Genomic DNA, 15,633 nt, shown 5'->3' with positions numbered 1-15,633 from the left:
TCCCGGGTTCACGCCATTCTCCTGCCTCAGCCTCTCCGAGTAGCTGGGACTACAGGCGCCCGCCACCATGCCCGGCTAATTTTTTTTTTGTATTTTTTAGTAGAGACGGGGTTTCACCGTGGTCTCGATCTCCTGACCTCGTGATCCGCCCGCCTTGGCCTCCCAAAGTGCTGGGATTACAAGCGTGAGCCACCGCGCCCGGCCTATTATTACTTTTTTTAAGACGGAGTTTCGCTCTTGTTGCCCAGGCTGGAGTACAATGGTGCGATCTTGGTTCACTGCAACCAGCGCCTCCTGGGTTCAAGTGATTCTCCTGCCTCAGCCTCCTGAGTAACTGGGATTACAGGCTTGTGCCACCACGCCCAGCTAATTTTTGTATTTTTAGTAGAGACGGGGTTTCTGCATGTTGGTCAGGCTAGTAGTCACCAACTCCCGACCTCAGGTGATTCGCCCGCCTTGGCCTCCCAAAGTGCTAGGATTACAGGCATGAGCCACCACGCCTGGCCCTTGAATTAGTCTTTAATCTATAGATGTATTTTTTGGCTGAGTGTGATGACTCTCGCCTATAATTCCAGCACTTTGGGAGGCCAAGGCCGGTGGATTTCTTGAGCTCAGGAGTTTGAGACAAGGCTGAGCAACATAGTGAAACCTTGTCTCTACAAAAAAATATAAAAATTAACTGGGCATTGTGGCGCATGCCTGTAGTCCCAGCTACTTGGGAGGCCAAAGTGGGAGGATCACTTGAGCCCGGGAGGTGGAGTTTGCAGCAATCCAAGATAGCACCACGGCACTCCAGCCCGGGTGACAGAGTGAGACTGTCTCAAAAAAATTTTTTTTTTCAAAAGATGATCGAAAATAGGACATTTATATCTTTAATTTCCAGTTCTCCTTATTCTAGATTTTATAATCTATCTTAAGGACTCTTATTTACATTTTCCCCCTGCTTTTGGAAATCTTTGTGGTAGAAGGATCTTATATCTTTCTAGGCATTAGTAGTTCCTCTCTCCTCAGAAATTGAATCATATCTGAAATCTAAGAGTATGAATTAGGATAAAATTAGTAAGACATCTAAAATGGAAAGAGTTTGGCTTAAGGTTAGGAAGATGTCATAAAGTTCTCAAGGGACAAGTCTTCATGATTTTAGGTTTCGAACTTTGTGTTTCAGGGATTCTCAACTAGGTTGTGTAGGTGTTTGGGGGTAAACCCTGAGAATAATTTTAGAATCCAGCTCTGAGCCTAATGATTGCCTGAGGGGCAGCAGAAACCCATGGTGACTGTCCAGCAATGCCTTGTTTTTTAGAGTTAGATAAGAAGGCGAATCTCCTGAAGTGCGAGTACTGTGGGAAGTACGCCCCCGCAGAGCAGTTTCGTGGCTCTAAGAGGTTCTGCTCCATGACTTGCGCTAAGAGGTACTCTGGGCACCCTCCTCCTTGCCCTCAGCACTGATATCTCCATCTAATGTTACACCCCTTCCCCAGGATCGTCTCATAGTTGATATTTTATGTCTCCCTCCTTGCTTTTATTCCCTTCCCCAAATCAGCTCATAAGCAGTAATTCACATTTAGAGCAGGGTAGTCTTCTGTGGCACTATTGACATCCTATATATGCCCTGTCCTGTAGGTACAATGTGAGCTGTAGCCATCAGTTCCGGCTGAAGAGGAAAAAAATGAAAGAGTTTCAAGAAGCCAACTATGCTCGCGTTCGCAGGCGTGGACCCCGCCGCAGCTCCTCTGACATTGCCCGTGCCAAGATTCAGGGCAAGTGCCACCGGGTGAGCTGCTTGTTGCAGAGCCAGATGCCTTTAAACTGGGTCTTTTTTTCTTTCCCTGCAGGGCAATTTATTTGCCCAGGTAAGAGGGTGTGAGATGAGAACTCTGGTTTCCCATTGATTGCATTACTCCAAATTCCAAGAGATCCTGACCCCCTTTGTCTCTGGACCTCTTACCTAACTACTGGTTCATGTATCCATTAATCCTTACACTGTACTTGAGTAGAGAAAATCTAGATCAATTGTTAGGTCATGGGGAGAATCAAGGAAGTGATACAGTTTCTATTTGAAAGACTTTGAGAGTAGATTTTGGGAATTTGCAAATAAAGTGCTGCTTATTTCACATGTGATAAAATTAGTTTTTCTACGCCCAACCCAGGGTGGTTTTGGAAGAAAGAGAGAGGAATAAACCTTTGACACTGACCTCATTGGTTTGCTATTTTCCCTGTAGGGTCAAGAAGACTCTAGCCGGGGTTCAGATAATTCCAGTTATGATGAAGCACTCTCTCCAACATCTCCTGGGCCTTTATCAGTAAGAGCTGGGCATGGAGAACGTGACCTGGGGAATCCCAATACAGCTCCACCTACACCGGAATTACATGGCATCAACCCTGTGTTCCTGTCCAGTAATCCCAGCCGTTGGAGTGTAGAGGAGGTGTACGAGTTTATTGCTTCTCTCCAAGGTACTGACCCTCTCTTCAACAGAACCCAGGTTGTTTTCCTTATGTCATCCCACAGGGGCCTTGATAAGAGGGCAAGTAATTGACTTTTAAGCAGTAGGAGCTTGAATGCTAATATAGAGGCTCTACTCCTAATATTTATTCAAGTGGACTTCCTGATTTTTTTCTGGGTTGATATTATCTTCTATAGTGTCAGCAATTTTACAGTGTTTGATTCTCATTTTATGATGTAGCTGCATTTCTCACTAAATTTTTGGATAAAATATTTTTGTGTAATTAACTATGATACCTCCCATGGAGAAAAAATTTTTTTTGTCAGTGGAGCAGGGTATTAGAAACTAAGTGGCCATGGTTGCCCCACTCTTCAAAGAGGGCTTGTTTGCTAGTTTTTTTTTTTTTTTTTTTTTAACAGAGACAGGGTTTCCCTATGTTGCCCAGGCTGGTCTTAGAGTCCTGGGCTCAAGAGATCCTTCTGCCTTGGCCTCCCAAAGTGCTGGGATTATAGGTGTGAGCCACTGCACTCAGCCTGTATGCAATTTTGACAAAGCGTTTTCTCTAGAAATGAAAATCACCCTACCCTTCTTGCTATTTGTCTGAATTCTGGGCCCTTAAACAAAAATATCACAAAGAATCTTTTTGCCAGTATAAAAGAAAACATGCTTTTATTTTTGTTCTCTCCCTTTCCCCTGTCTCTAAGCTATTTGAATGGTTTCTGTGGTTGAACAATTTAGTTGCTTTTCCTTTCTTGGTCTTGGACCTTGGTTTTGTTGTTGTTGTTCTTTTGAGACAGAGTCTTACTCTATTGCCCAGGCTGGAGTGCTGTGGCATGAATTTTGGCACACTGCAACCTCCGCATCCTGGGCTCAAATGATCCTCATGCCTCAGCTTCCCAAGTAGCTGGGACTATAGGCATGCACCACCATGCCCAGCTAATTTTTGTGTTTTGTAGAGTCAAGGTTTTACCATGTTGCCCAGGATGGTCTTGAACTCCTGGGCTCAAGTGATCTGCCTGCCCTGGTCTCCTAAAATGTTGGGATTACAGGCGTGAGCCTCTGCACCTGGCCATTTTTTTAATACCAGTTGCTTTCTAATTTCATTTTGCTTTTAAAGCTTGCCATCTGACTTCATACTACTGAATTTAGGACAAGTACTTTGGAATTAATCACTGCTAGACCTCAGTTTCATTTAGTTTCCCTCCTCCTATCATATGGCACTACCTACATGTTCTCACCATTTCTTCTAGGCTGCCAAGAGATTGCAGAGGAATTTCGCTCACAGGAGATTGATGGACAGGCCCTTTTATTGCTTAAAGAAGAACATCTTATGAGTGCCATGAACATCAAGCTGGGCCCTGCTCTCAAGATCTGCGCCAAGATAAATGTCCTCAAGGAGACCTAAGGTGGCCCACTTGCACAAACTAGCCTAAGGCAGACACTCCCCACTGTCCAGGTTATAACCTGGTACCAGCAGAGACTTTGCAGGGAAGAAAGAGTTGTTCCAATCATGTAAACCTTCTGTAGGGGATTACTGAGAAAGGGAAGAGAAGTGCAAGAATTGGTTGCTGGTGCTACGTGGCGGCAGCTTTGACATTTTCTCTGGGTTCTACTTTATTTTATAAAATCTTTATAATGCTCACCATTTCACCTACCTTAGTCCAATCTTTATAAAAGAGGCAGTCTAGAGAACTAGGACTGCTCAGCCTTATCCTGGAGTGGAGCATTTAGCCCAGGTCGTAATTCTCCAAGAGGACGAATACATAGTATGGTAAGGCAAGGAACTGGGTGGAATGTCAGGTTGCCTGCCCAATGGGAGAGGTAGGGTTTTTCTAGCTTGTGTGACAGAAGTAGCAAAATCTGGTACTCCCCCTCCCAGTGTAGCTGTGGCTCAGTTTTCTCTTTGTTGTCACTTACTCCCTTGTGATTGATTGCATTTTTTCTCCTGCATCCATGGCAGGATCCCCAGCCAGTATAGAGACTTGGTTGGCATCTTTCTTATGCTGCAGGGACTTAACGTATTTGACTGGGGCACATGTGGCTGTTGTCATTCTTTCTGCATCCCACTGTTCCCCTCCAATTTGTTATTTTCTACCCTATTTTTCAGTTCCAACTCTGCTGTGTCCTATAGCTTTATAAAACCAGAGTGCGTGGGGCTGAGGTCAGGAGTATAAGTACCTGCCTTAGGCACTATTCCTTATATAACAAAAATATTAAATATTTTTTTCCTCAGTAAAAGGATGAAAATTGGTTTCAGTTGTCTTACTCTATTCCAGTCTTTGCCCACTTTCACACAAATGACGAGGCCAATGTTTTGTTTTTTAATCATTAAGAGTTTTTGTACAAAAAGTGATGGTTTTTTTCTTCATTTTAAAACACCAGGGTGTGGGAGAGGGATGCAAACAAATAACAAAAAAGATGCTTTTGTAACATTATTTTCCCTGTTTAGAAAGAAGAAAATCACTCCAATAGTACTGAAAAGTCCAAAGATGAAAGTTTCATTTTCTTTTCCTAAGGCTTATAAAAGGCCCCCTGCCTGTTGATTCCATCCCTCTTTTGTGTCCAGTGGAGCCATGTTACTCTTCAGTGGCCCAGGGGTTCACTATTAAAGAAAGATCAGTCCAGGTTTCTGGGCACATGGCCTAAACAGGAAGATGGAAGCATCAGAGGATTAAAAACCTTTCCCCACAGAAATGTGGGCAAGAAGACACTTCCCTGAGCCAGCAGAAGGGACAGGTGCAGCAGCATTCCACACCCAGCGCAGAGGACAGCAGAGCCCTCAATGTCCCACTTCTGCTTCCGTTCCCTTTCTAGATTGAAAAAAAGGTCAAAACCACATGCCTGTGGAGAAAGTGCGACATATGTTTAGAAATACTGGTATAGGGAACCAGGGGTAAGAAAAGCTTTACCAGCTTTTACTACAAATGGATGAGAGACATCAGGATCCCACCACCACAAGGTAAAGTGACTTCCCTTTTCTGGAACCCCTGTGGCACAGGAGTTCCAATTTTCCTTTCCAACGGACTGGATTTCAGGATAGGCATTTTGGCTGTATGTGGACAGATAAGACCACAATCCTTAGCCCAATCCCAGCTATACAGTCACCCCAATTTCCACAAATCATGTGATGGTACCGTATAATCCTGTAATTGGGAAATTGCACATTTTTCCTGTCCTAATCCCAGAGGTGGGAGAAGCAAGTCTAGAATATCTCCAGGCTCAGACTAAATGAGAGTACTTGGACTGCAACCAAGTAATCACTGCAAAGTAGTTCCAAGCAGCAAGAAATACCAGATTCTCATGGAGACTACTATAGGGTACAGAATAACATGAAAGCAATCAAACCTGTATAAATGTTTCTTGGCATTTTTTTTAAATTAAAGAAATCCAGTGTCTCAAAAACTTGTGAAAATGTGTTTAAAAAACAAAGGGCCAGTGAGCCTGCCACACCATTTTGCCCATATGCCTATTGTACCTTCTGATGTCAAGAGACAGTGCAAAAGCCTCTGTTTTGACAGGCCCTATTATATCAACTATGACTTACAACTGTACCCCTCTAGAGAAAAAACAGAAAATAAGGAACAAAGGGAAGGCAGTTTTACTAGTGAGAAGATGCAAATCAAAAGCAAACTGGAAAGCAAGAGCAATAGTAAGGGTGAGATGAGGGACTGGAGTTGAGACTGCTTGAGAAATCTGGCTGTGTAGCTTTGGTTTGGGGGACTGAGGAAGAGGCTGGACATATAAAGTGCAATCTACATTGGTAATAAATGGTCATCCCTTTCTTCTGACTCCTCCCCCAGCTGGTCATCCCCCACACCACGATATGCTGCAGGCACATTTCGAGGTTTAGAACGGCAGACAAAGTCACAGCCATCCTGTAGGGGGAAAAAAGAATTGGTTTTCTACAGGGATAATGAGAAAACTTAAAAGATCTGACAATCAGCCTAAATTCAATTTGGGGCAACAGGAGAAAAAGTTTCTGCTTATTAGGCCTCACCTTCTTCCCACCCAGGCCCTCTTTAAAGCTCAATCAGATTTAGAAGAGCCCACCTGGTCATCAACAGTGTTGCTCTTTCAGCAACGTCTTACCAAGGCCAGAAATGGATGCTGTGCCACTTGCTACTTTGTACTAGGGCAACTGTCTTGTTTGCTGGGACTTTAGTGGTTTTAGCACTCAATGTCCTGTGTCCCAGGAATCCCCTGAATGTGAGCAAACCAGGATGGTTGGTCACCCAACCTTGTTTGCAGGCTACAAATTCAACCAGCTGCCCTGTTACTTACTGCTACCAGATTGCCAAGGTCCTGCCAGAAGGCTAAGTGGGGAAACTGCTCCATTCCTTTGGCTCCCACCACCAGTCGCTGGTATAGGAACCCCCCAACAACATAAACAGCAACCAGTGATGCAAACCTGTAGAGAAGGAAAGACATCTATACTTAAGAACTGAGAAATAGTAAAACTCAGATAGGATAACCTCTGTATTTATTGTCAGCTGTTTCCTAAGATACATTTCCTGAAAAGGAAAAATGAGTAGTGATACTAAATGGAAAAGGGGGCTGGTAACTCTTAGAAAACCAGTTAGAGTGCTGTCAGTCCAAGAGAAGCAAAGGCCCAGACAAAATGTGACAGCATGTGATTCTGACTATGGCCAAGAATAATCACCATTAAGTATATGATTCCATTTCTCTAAAAGTTCTCATAATCTAATGAAATAATATAAAAATTGCCTAGTCCTCCAGTAGGGGAAAAAAGCACCTCCAAATGCAAATCTGTACCGGCAACTAAACATTAAATCTCGTTTTTCAAAAACTTGCATAGTCAGATTTTTTTTTTTTTTTTTGAGATGGAATTTTGCCCTTGTTGCCCAGGCTGGAGTGCAATGGTGCGACCTCAGCTCACTGCAACCTCCACCACCCAGGTTCAAGTGATTCTACTGCCTCAGCCTCCCAAGTAGCTGGGATTACAGGCATGTGCCACTGTGCTGGCTAATTTTGTATTTTTGGTAGAGACGGAGTTTCATCATGTTGGTCAGGCTGGTCTCAAACTCCTGACCTTAGGTGATCCGCCTGCCTTGGCTTCCCAAAGTGCTGGGATTACAGGCGTGAGCCCTGTGTCCTGGCAGAATTATTTTATAGCCAGAGGATTTAAAAAGTCATCCCCATCAATTACAGTATAACATACACACATACAATTTGTGCTTATGTACCACCATATAGTTACTGACCTTAAAAACAAAAGGAAGTTCTGTTCTGATAAAGGAAGGCATACTCACGTGACAAGTAAGATAGAACCCACACTGAGGTGGGAGCTCTCTGGGGAACAGGCCAGGCTGCTATCCATCTCAAAGAGGTAGAAACAATCTTGGACTTTGCCACGCTCCTCAGACACAGGATTAAAATTGTCCTGATGATGAGAAGGCATAACACATTTAGGTGGTTAAGTGTTTTGACTCCTATCCAACAAAATAAAAAACCCAAAAAACATCTGCTCCTTCCTGGTTCAGCAGCCTATTTTCCATGGAAGATGCATGTCTGACACAGAGAGAAACTGAGCTCCTAGTTTTCTAATGTCCATCCCAATGTATCGTGTCCCCTCTGGATATTCTCCCCAACCTCAGGTCAGTCCTTTCAGTCTCCTCCCTCAGCTTATACAACGCAGGGTGCCTCACCGCTAGGGTGTGTCGATTGCAGGAGATCATCACCACTGCACGACGCTGCTCCTTGCCACAGTGGTTGTCGTATTCATCACCCCCTTTATAGATCAGCATGATCCAATTACCTGAGGAGGGACAAGGAAAATGGAGCTATGGGGTGTGGGATAAGCAGAGGCAGATCTGGGTGGTATGGCGGAGTGGAATTGAGTAATTCATTGCAATAGGTTATAACTAAACAACACTCATCAGTACGAACTCGGTATACCAGAAATGCCAAGCTAAACTTGTTTGCTTACAAAGACTTGTGTTCCCTTAAGACAAGAATCAGATACTCATTTAAGAATAATCTTAATTTTTAACATTAAAGGTAGGCAACTGACAATGCAAAACCAATTATGATCCATACCTTAACACTGATTCATTTTCTGAATACCTTCTAAAAGCAAAAAAAGAGGTTCCATACAATTGCTGAGCAACAGGGGTAAGCCCATCTAAGATTTCAACTTAGCCTGATAAATTCAAAGTGATATTTAAGATTGGAATGCATATCTCTTCTTTAGTATTTACTGTGTTCAGTTCTTTTGCAAAATACCATTTGATTCAGTAATTGTGAGGTGAGTAAGGTAAAGATTCTGCTCCTAGTTTTGCATATGAGAAAACAAGGTCAAAAGGTGATACGACTTTCCAGTCACAGGAATAGGAAATAGGAGGAGAACCTGGTCACATGACCCCTAGCCCCAAACCCTTTTGTTACTTTTTTATTGTATTATTTACCAGGAGTAAATAGCTACCCTGTATAACTTAGTTATTCATCTGTATGGGAGGGAATTGGACCATAGGTGCTCACATGGTCCTCTCCAGCAATATGACTTTTAAGAAATATCACCACCATAGCACAAAAGTCAGTGGGTAAAGTTTTGCAGAATGAGTCGTTTGCAAAAAAAAGTTTGAGCTCTTAAAATTTAACTGGTAAACTTTAATTAATTTGATGAAAAGCGGTGGTGGTGGTGGTGGTGGTTGGTATTTTTAAGTCTAGTGTGAAACTCATTAAAAGTATTTGGGTGAATAAAAGGACTCTAGGCTACAGAATTCTGGCTAGAGTTGGCTGGGCACGGTGGTTCATGCCTGTAATCCCAGCACCTTGGGAGGCTGAGGATGGCAGATCACGAGGTCAAAGATCGAGACCATCGTGGTCAACATTGTGAAACCCTGTCTCTGCTAAAAATACAAAAATTAGCTGGGCGTGATGGCACACACCTGTAGTCCCAGCTACTCAGGAGGCGGGGGCTGGAGAATCGCTTGAACCCAGGAGGCTGAGGTTGCAGTGAGCCGAGATTGTGCCACTGCATTCCAGGCTGGGTGACAGAGAGAGACTCTGTCTCAGAACAAAACAAAAAAATGCTGGCTAGAGTCTTCATTTTGCATAAGTTTTTCACTAATTTTATTGCACAATTGTCCTGAGCTGTGGCTTACAGAGGAGCTGTGGAATTAGGCATCCTGTGGTGTATTACAGTCTCAGGTGTGCCGAACCACACGTATGATATGCTGAAGACGCTAGAAAAGGCCAAGACATACAGGATTGTCAGAGGGATTGACTTAGGATCAATTAGTCAATCAATGGTAGGAAGGGGAGTTTTCTTACTTCCGTTGAAGATGTGAGTCTCGTTCAGTCTCCCTACCACTGTCTCCTTCCCATTACTTTTGTTGATTTGCACCAGGCCTGCCCCAGAAGTGTGGTTGCCAGCTTCCCGGCACACCCTGAAGATGTACATGTATGTGTCTGAACCCTGGCCCACAGTGCTCTCAAAGCTGTAAAGGGAAGTGGGAAGAAAGAAGAGGAGAGTTACTAGCTATCAGCCTCAGGAATAACAGCATCCCTTTCCTTAATTAAAACAAAACAAACAATGTGCTCGATTTACTTATCTGAGGTCATGGCTGAGTATTTGTTTAATTTTAAGATATTCATAACCTTGACCATCCTTATTGCTGATGATGAATTATTAAAACACACCACCCAAGATAGCTCAATATTCTAGTTATTTTTAGAATGCCTGTTAGTAACCATGTTCCAATGAAGAAGGGCCCATGTTCATGGGAAAGTCTCGTTTCTTAGGGACCAACTTCAGATTTATATATCTGAAGGTTCCTGACACTTATAATGACATGTGTCGGCCTAAGTATGTTTATCTGATATTTCTAAAGTCCTATTATATGTAGGTGTCAAATAATGCTTAAATTTCTACAAGCTGGTCTCTTGGATCCAGTCTTGGAAATAGCTACACTTCTGTGAAAGATGGGAAAACTGCACACGGCAACTAAAAACTGGGCTGAGAATTTGCTCTATATCATAAAAGAGAGCACATTATGAAATAAAATCAGTAAGAAGATTTTAACATAAATATTTTCTCAAGCTCTTTAAGGTTCTTCTCATTTACCTTTTATTAAACAGTGGTTTCAGCCTCTTCACTAGAGCCAACTCTTTCTCTGACTCTTTACCCTTTTCTCCTACCAAGTCACAAGTTTTTTCTTCTGTCTGCCAGGATTCTCTCACTGCCACAGCCAGGAGTAGTAGTAGTAGCAGCAGTCCAGTCCTCCAGCAGCTGTAGAAAGGGAACATCCTTTGGGAGAGAGTGTGTGTTGGGGAGGGCAGGTAGGATCAGGAGAGAGGGGAAGAGAGAAAGCGTTATGAATGTGTAATAAATGGATGGTATTTTGATTATCCAGAAAGTACAAGATTCTCTGGCATATGCAACACATAGTACATTTTAATATCTCTGTAACAAGAGCATCTGCAGCAGAAAACTCATTTATATATAACTTTTAGTCTAATGTATAGGTGAGTCTTTCAGAACAAACTACAAAGTTGGGAAGAGGGAAATGAAAGAACTTAAAAAAGAATGATGACAGCTTGGGTGGAGCCATCCTTGCCTCTTTACTGTTTGATGGCTTGATGTAGTCTTCTGAAACCTCTTCGGCCTCTACAGGTCACAAATCTCAAGGGTTTCTAGACTTCCAATAAGTACAGTTGTCTTTTACGCTACAAATCAATGACAACAAATTGGGGATCACCAAGCCATTTTACAATTGAGTAAATTCAATTCACCTGCTGCTTGTACTGCTCTAGGAATGAAAACACACAGACAGCTCTCTTTCCCAAACTTACTAGGTTGGTGCAAAGTTCATTGTGGTTTTGGCAAAAAAAAAAACCCCACCAAAACCTAACATTTTCTTTTCTCTTATCCATCTTCATACCCAGGACAGACTGATTTACCCTTGCAAAACACTTCACTCTGGTATCTGTTAATGATCCCTCAGGCCATTGCTACTTGTTTATTCCAAGGGTATCACGGACAATTTCCTGATTTAACTCTTCTAAACTTTTCTCACTTAAAATAAAACGCTGCAAGTCTGGACTTTCGTTTGAATATTCTTTAAAGTTCTCTAGTTCTTTTTCATGCAGGTCCACTTATTCCACCGCATTTTTAAAATATAAAACTTGAGACAGGCAGAATTTTCATGGGTACTAATGAGTTTGAAGATGGGAAAATGGAAGTTCCAACCTTGACCCTGAATGCACTTTCCCCATTCCCCTAAAAAACCTAACATGTGACCTTCTATTTCCCACACCCCACTAAAGCAAAAAATTCCGGGAAATTGTCTACCTGACTTCCTGTACCCCAAACATCAATTCACTACTGTAATATTATGGTAGTTTCCATAGAATAATCACAGCTAAGCAAGAGGTCCAAGGCCCTCATAACACATTTAATGCACTGAAACCACACAACAGCAGGAAACAATAGACTACTGCCTTGGGCCAGGTGCTGTTCAAAGCACTTAACATATATTAATTAACTAATTAATCCTCATAACCTTATGAGTAAATACAATTATTGTTGCTATTTTACCAGTAAGAAAACTGAGACATAGCTAGTGGAGTGAGCCAGAGAGTCTGGCTCCAGAGCTCATGGTCTGTGTTTAACCACTACATGTATATTTCCACTATGTGCATAATAATTTTTTGGAGATGAGAGTAGGCAGCCAAAACTGTGGGTTTTTTTTTTTTCTACTAAGAAGTGAAGGGGAAGTGATTCCTCACACTGAATAGGAGGTGAAATAAAGAACTCAGACCTCCAACTCCGACCTTCCCTAAGTTAACCCACTGCTCAACACACAACTTGACCAGCTGACTCACTAAAAAGAAATGGTGACTCCTTCTTCTAGACTGACTTAGCCTGCCATTTTCCTTTACAGTCTCTCAGGACCTAATTAAAAACCGACAGTTGATGATTTCTTTTCCTAAATTAGAACAAGGAATCTCACAAAATTAGGAAGGGATGAAAGGTTAACACCTCAGCCATTAGCTGAGTTGAACTTTCATTTGCTTATTATTCAAAAAGTTAGGATAATAAATTTATACTGTATTCTTCTTTCCTGCTTAAGGCTTGTCTTTAAATTTAAACTGCTTCTCTTTGATTCAGTGGCATATGCGCTAAATGTTTTCCCTAGATTATGTTCATTAATCTTCACAACCCAGAAAAATAGGTATAATTTTTCATACTTTAAAGATGAGAAAACTGATGCTTTACAGAATTACTTGTTAAATTACTTGCTGTACATTACACAGATATTAAATGTGTGTGAAGTCACTGGGGCAATTTAGACGATTCGTGGCATAAAGATAACTGCTGGAAAACTTACAGGGGTGCAACAATCAGGAACAGAATGAAATCGAAGGGCTGGGTAGCCCCCTTTTAATATGCTACGATTAGATTCTCAAGGTAGAAGAGTTTGTCTATATACTTTGGAAATAAGGAGCAGGATTTATGATCTTGAAAAATCTTTCAATTTTCTTATTCTCTAACGACAGATCTATTTTATTTGGCAATGCTAAAAATTACCCTTATTAGGGTGGCCAATGACTAAGCCAGCAACTGGGAAGCAGCTTACACCACTGGGCCTCTGTAGCACTCACTTCCCCATCTGTTAAGGCAGCCATGGCCATTTTCCAGTGGAATTTCTACTGTCTACCCGCTGGCTCCTTTCTGATGTAGCAGTCCTTATCCCTTTTTCTCCAGCAGCCTACATGTTTAGAAAAGCAGCCTCAATTGGCTAAAAGGCCTAATGCTGAAAGAACTCAAGAGAGAAGGAGCCTCAGAGAAGTAGCGGCTATGTCCCGAGAGCGGAAGCTCCCCACAACCAGGAGCACAAGATAATCCGTCCATCAGCCATTCTTATCCACACCACAGTCGTATCCCCCTCAAACCTCTCCCAGGGTGCCAGAAATTCTCGCTCTGTCTAGTGTCCCGACTTTCCAAGCGCTTGTAGCCGTACCTTCTCCAAATGATGCCACTTGACCTCCCACCGTGATGCAGGCCAAAATTCTTCCTACAAATAAATCCACGAACACCTCCAACGGACTCCATACTTGGGGTATCTTCCTTTCCCTGCTTTCTAAATATGGTAACTCCCCTCTCTGTTCTTGGAAGTCCTTTCTCCCTCACACCTTTCGGAACTCCGTGGCTCTCCGCTCTTACGCCTCCGCCTCCATTCTACCCTTAGGGCTCCTCAGCCAGATCTTTAGCTAGAACCATGGTCAAGGGAGACTGCGATTCCGGCTCCTGTCATAGACGCTTAAGTGTGAGCGCACCCCAGCCCGCCTCCTCCTCCACGCCCCTCATACTCACGTGTCGTGGGAAACTGGAGCAGCCAAAGCTCAGAATCCCCAGTGAATACCCTTCTGGGGATGGGAGACGGGGCCAGCTAGGGGCCGGCCGCAGACCCCGGTCCCAGAGCTAGTTTCAGAGGCCAGCGTTCCCCCAGCGCCTCGCCGTGCCCCACTCTGGGAACCGGAAACAGGAAGCGCCAAGAGGCCGCTGGGCAACCGCTCCTCCCACCAGACCCCGCGGCATGTGACCATAGAACCATTTCGCCCCTTTCCCCTTCCCGGGCTCCCTGATAATCTTAAACTCTGATTGGCCAGTATTCTGGAACTTTAGCTCTGCCCTCGTTCCATCAGCTCCAATCACTATCGAGGTTGTCGTTTCGCCTTTTCTGGTTGCCTTTCTTTCAATGGGGTCCCAGAGTCCCGTTTCCAGGGCCTCTCGGCTCGCGCGCCCCGGTCACGCGGGGTCACGCGCCTGACCGCTCCTGGGTAGGGTTCGATTGAAGAGGGTGCGAGGGGCAGGCGGCGGAAGCGGAAGTTACGCAGGCAGCTCGCCCTCGGGCTCCGCGGGAGTTGTAGTTCTCACGCTAGGTCTCCTCCGGGCGCTTCCCTAGACCGTTCGCCGCCTGAGAGGGACGCTGTTCCGCCGCGTGCAAGCTTCGAGTCTCGACTCCACTGTTGACCCCTAGACGAGAGTAGTGCAGCGACGGGGCCGTGATGTGCGTCCTGGCTTTCTTAACGACACCTCTCCTCTGTATTTCCTTTTTCCAGTTGAGTACCTTGGGGTGAATTATTATTGTTACTGTTATCTCTGTCGTTCCTTACTGCCTCGTGGTATTTTGCTTGATAAGCATGCTCTGCAACCACCTCTGTTCGCCAGAGGTTACTTCTGCAAAGTAGGAAGAAACGAGCAACACGATGGTAATCTTTGCGCCTTTGCTAAGATGTTTTGTAGGTTCCTTATGTCTTACTAGCCACTTGTTGAAGTCCTGCTCGTTCTTAAACTCTGTTAAAATGTTATTGCTCCTGTAACGTCCTGCGTTCACTCTCTTCAGAATTAACCATTTCTTCCTGTGGACCCTCGCTTGTGGCTTGTACCTGGCTTTAGCATGTTTTCGTTCCACTTCCACTCTTACGTTGCTTTTATGTGTGCCTCTCTGGCTCTATGCAGGTGCCTGGATTTTTGATTCTTACCCCTCTCATTAGAACTACTACAGTGTTTTGAGTCTAATAATAATAAAAGCTAACGGATGCATATCTCGGTGGTGCCCGGCACTTTTGTAAGTGCTTTAAACGATAGTTAATTCACTTGGTCTTCACACCAACCTTATGAGGAAGTATCTTATCCTAAGTTTACAGATGAGTAAATTAAAGTAGATAGAAGCTAAGTAACACCGTGAGTCCCACAGCTATTAAGTTATGGAGCCAGTATTTAAATAGTCTTCATAATCCATGTTCTCAAGCACTACGCTGTACCTCCTGTACGCCATTCTGCATTTCTTTATTAGTAATACATTCAGTTCAGGCTAGGTAGTAATCATATCTGAGTTGGATGTTGCCCCAATAAAAAAATAAAATTTAAATTTTTTTCTTTCTGAAAATTAATTTGTGATCAGATAACACAGAAAACAACAAAACAAAAATCATACATTAACTCACCAGGAGGGTGTGTATTTCCTTCATGAATATATGTTGTTTCCTTTTTTCAAAAATGTATTAGTCCCACACTGTGGCTCATGCCCATAATCCCAGCACTTTGGGATTCCGAGGCAGGAGGATCACTTGAGGTCAGGAATTCAAGACTAGCCTGGGCAACATAGTGAGACACCTTCTTTCAAAAAAAAAAATTAGCTGGGCTTGGTGGTGCACACCTGTA

At 43.4% G+C, this 15,633-nt stretch overlaps 3 protein-coding genes across 8 annotated transcripts in view; 2 read left to right on the top strand and 1 right to left on the bottom strand.

Moving 5' to 3' along the window:
* The window catches only part of PHC1 (polyhomeotic homolog 1), a 28,039-nt gene extending 22,212 nt beyond the window's left edge, over positions 1 to 5,827 (top strand). For 3 of the 5 annotated variants that reach the window (XM_030804411.1, XM_030804414.1, XM_030804412.1), the window contains 4 exons: positions 1,301 to 1,409; positions 1,621 to 1,771; positions 2,220 to 2,451; positions 3,692 to 4,692. In XM_030804411.1, coding sequence (XP_030660271.1) covers positions 1,301 to 1,409; positions 1,621 to 1,771; positions 2,220 to 2,451; positions 3,692 to 3,846 — 647 coding nt within the window. In that variant the 3' untranslated portion in view covers positions 3,847 to 4,692. Of the gene's footprint in view, positions 1 to 1,300; positions 1,410 to 1,620; positions 1,772 to 2,219; positions 2,452 to 3,691 lie in introns of all 5 variants that reach the window. The other 2 variants (XM_030804413.1, XM_012502437.2) reach the window with 2 other exon arrangements.
* Positions 4,755 to 14,246, bottom strand: M6PR (mannose-6-phosphate receptor, cation dependent). Of its 2 annotated transcripts, none has more exons than XM_030804416.1 (7): positions 13,780 to 14,246; positions 10,528 to 10,710; positions 9,735 to 9,901; positions 8,108 to 8,217; positions 7,712 to 7,842; positions 6,723 to 6,849; positions 4,755 to 6,316 (listed from the first exon to the last, which is right to left on the bottom strand). In XM_030804416.1, the coding sequence occupies exons 2-7, from the start codon at positions 10,707 to 10,709 to the stop codon at positions 6,194 to 6,196; spliced, it is 840 nt and encodes a 279-aa protein (XP_030660276.1). In that variant the 5' UTR covers position 10,710; positions 13,780 to 14,246; the 3' UTR covers positions 4,755 to 6,193. The 2 variants fall into 2 exon arrangements, with proteins under 2 accessions (XP_030660276.1, XP_030660275.1); XM_030804415.1 differs by lacking the exon at positions 13,780 to 14,246 and adding an exon at positions 13,427 to 13,741 and having other exon boundaries at positions 5,817 to 6,316.
* Positions 14,247 to 14,334: 88 nt separating this feature from the next.
* KLRG1 (killer cell lectin like receptor G1) overlaps positions 14,335 to 15,633 on the top strand; it is a 56,240-nt gene continuing 54,941 nt past the window's right edge. The window contains exon 1 of the mRNA XM_030804410.1: positions 14,335 to 14,527. The gene's annotated coding sequence lies outside the window, so the exon portion shown is untranslated. The remainder of the gene's footprint in view (positions 14,528 to 15,633) is intronic.

This window comes from Nomascus leucogenys, chromosome 23, assembly GCF_006542625.1.
Source record: "Nomascus leucogenys isolate Asia chromosome 23, Asia_NLE_v1, whole genome shotgun sequence".
Classification (NCBI taxonomy): Eukaryota; Metazoa; Chordata; class Mammalia; order Primates; family Hylobatidae; genus Nomascus; species Nomascus leucogenys.
The sequence above is the reverse complement of the archived record's forward strand: the minus strand, read 5'-3'. Positions and strand labels throughout refer to the sequence as shown.

Excerpts from the sequence above, each read along its gene's own strand:
- M6PR (XM_030804415.1), bottom strand. The coding sequence starts at position 13,518 with ATGGAGTCCGTTGGAGGTGTTCGTGGATTTATTTGTAGGAAGAATTTT. Across the intron at positions 10,711-13,426 it reads AGTGGCATCATTTGGAGAAG|GATGTTCCCTTTCTACAGCT; the intron begins GTACGGCTACAA and ends TCTCTCCCAAAG. Across the intron at positions 6,850-7,711 it reads GGTTCTATCTTACTTGTCAC|GTTTGCATCACTGGTTGCTG; the intron begins GTGAGTATGCCT and ends CCTTCTCTACAG.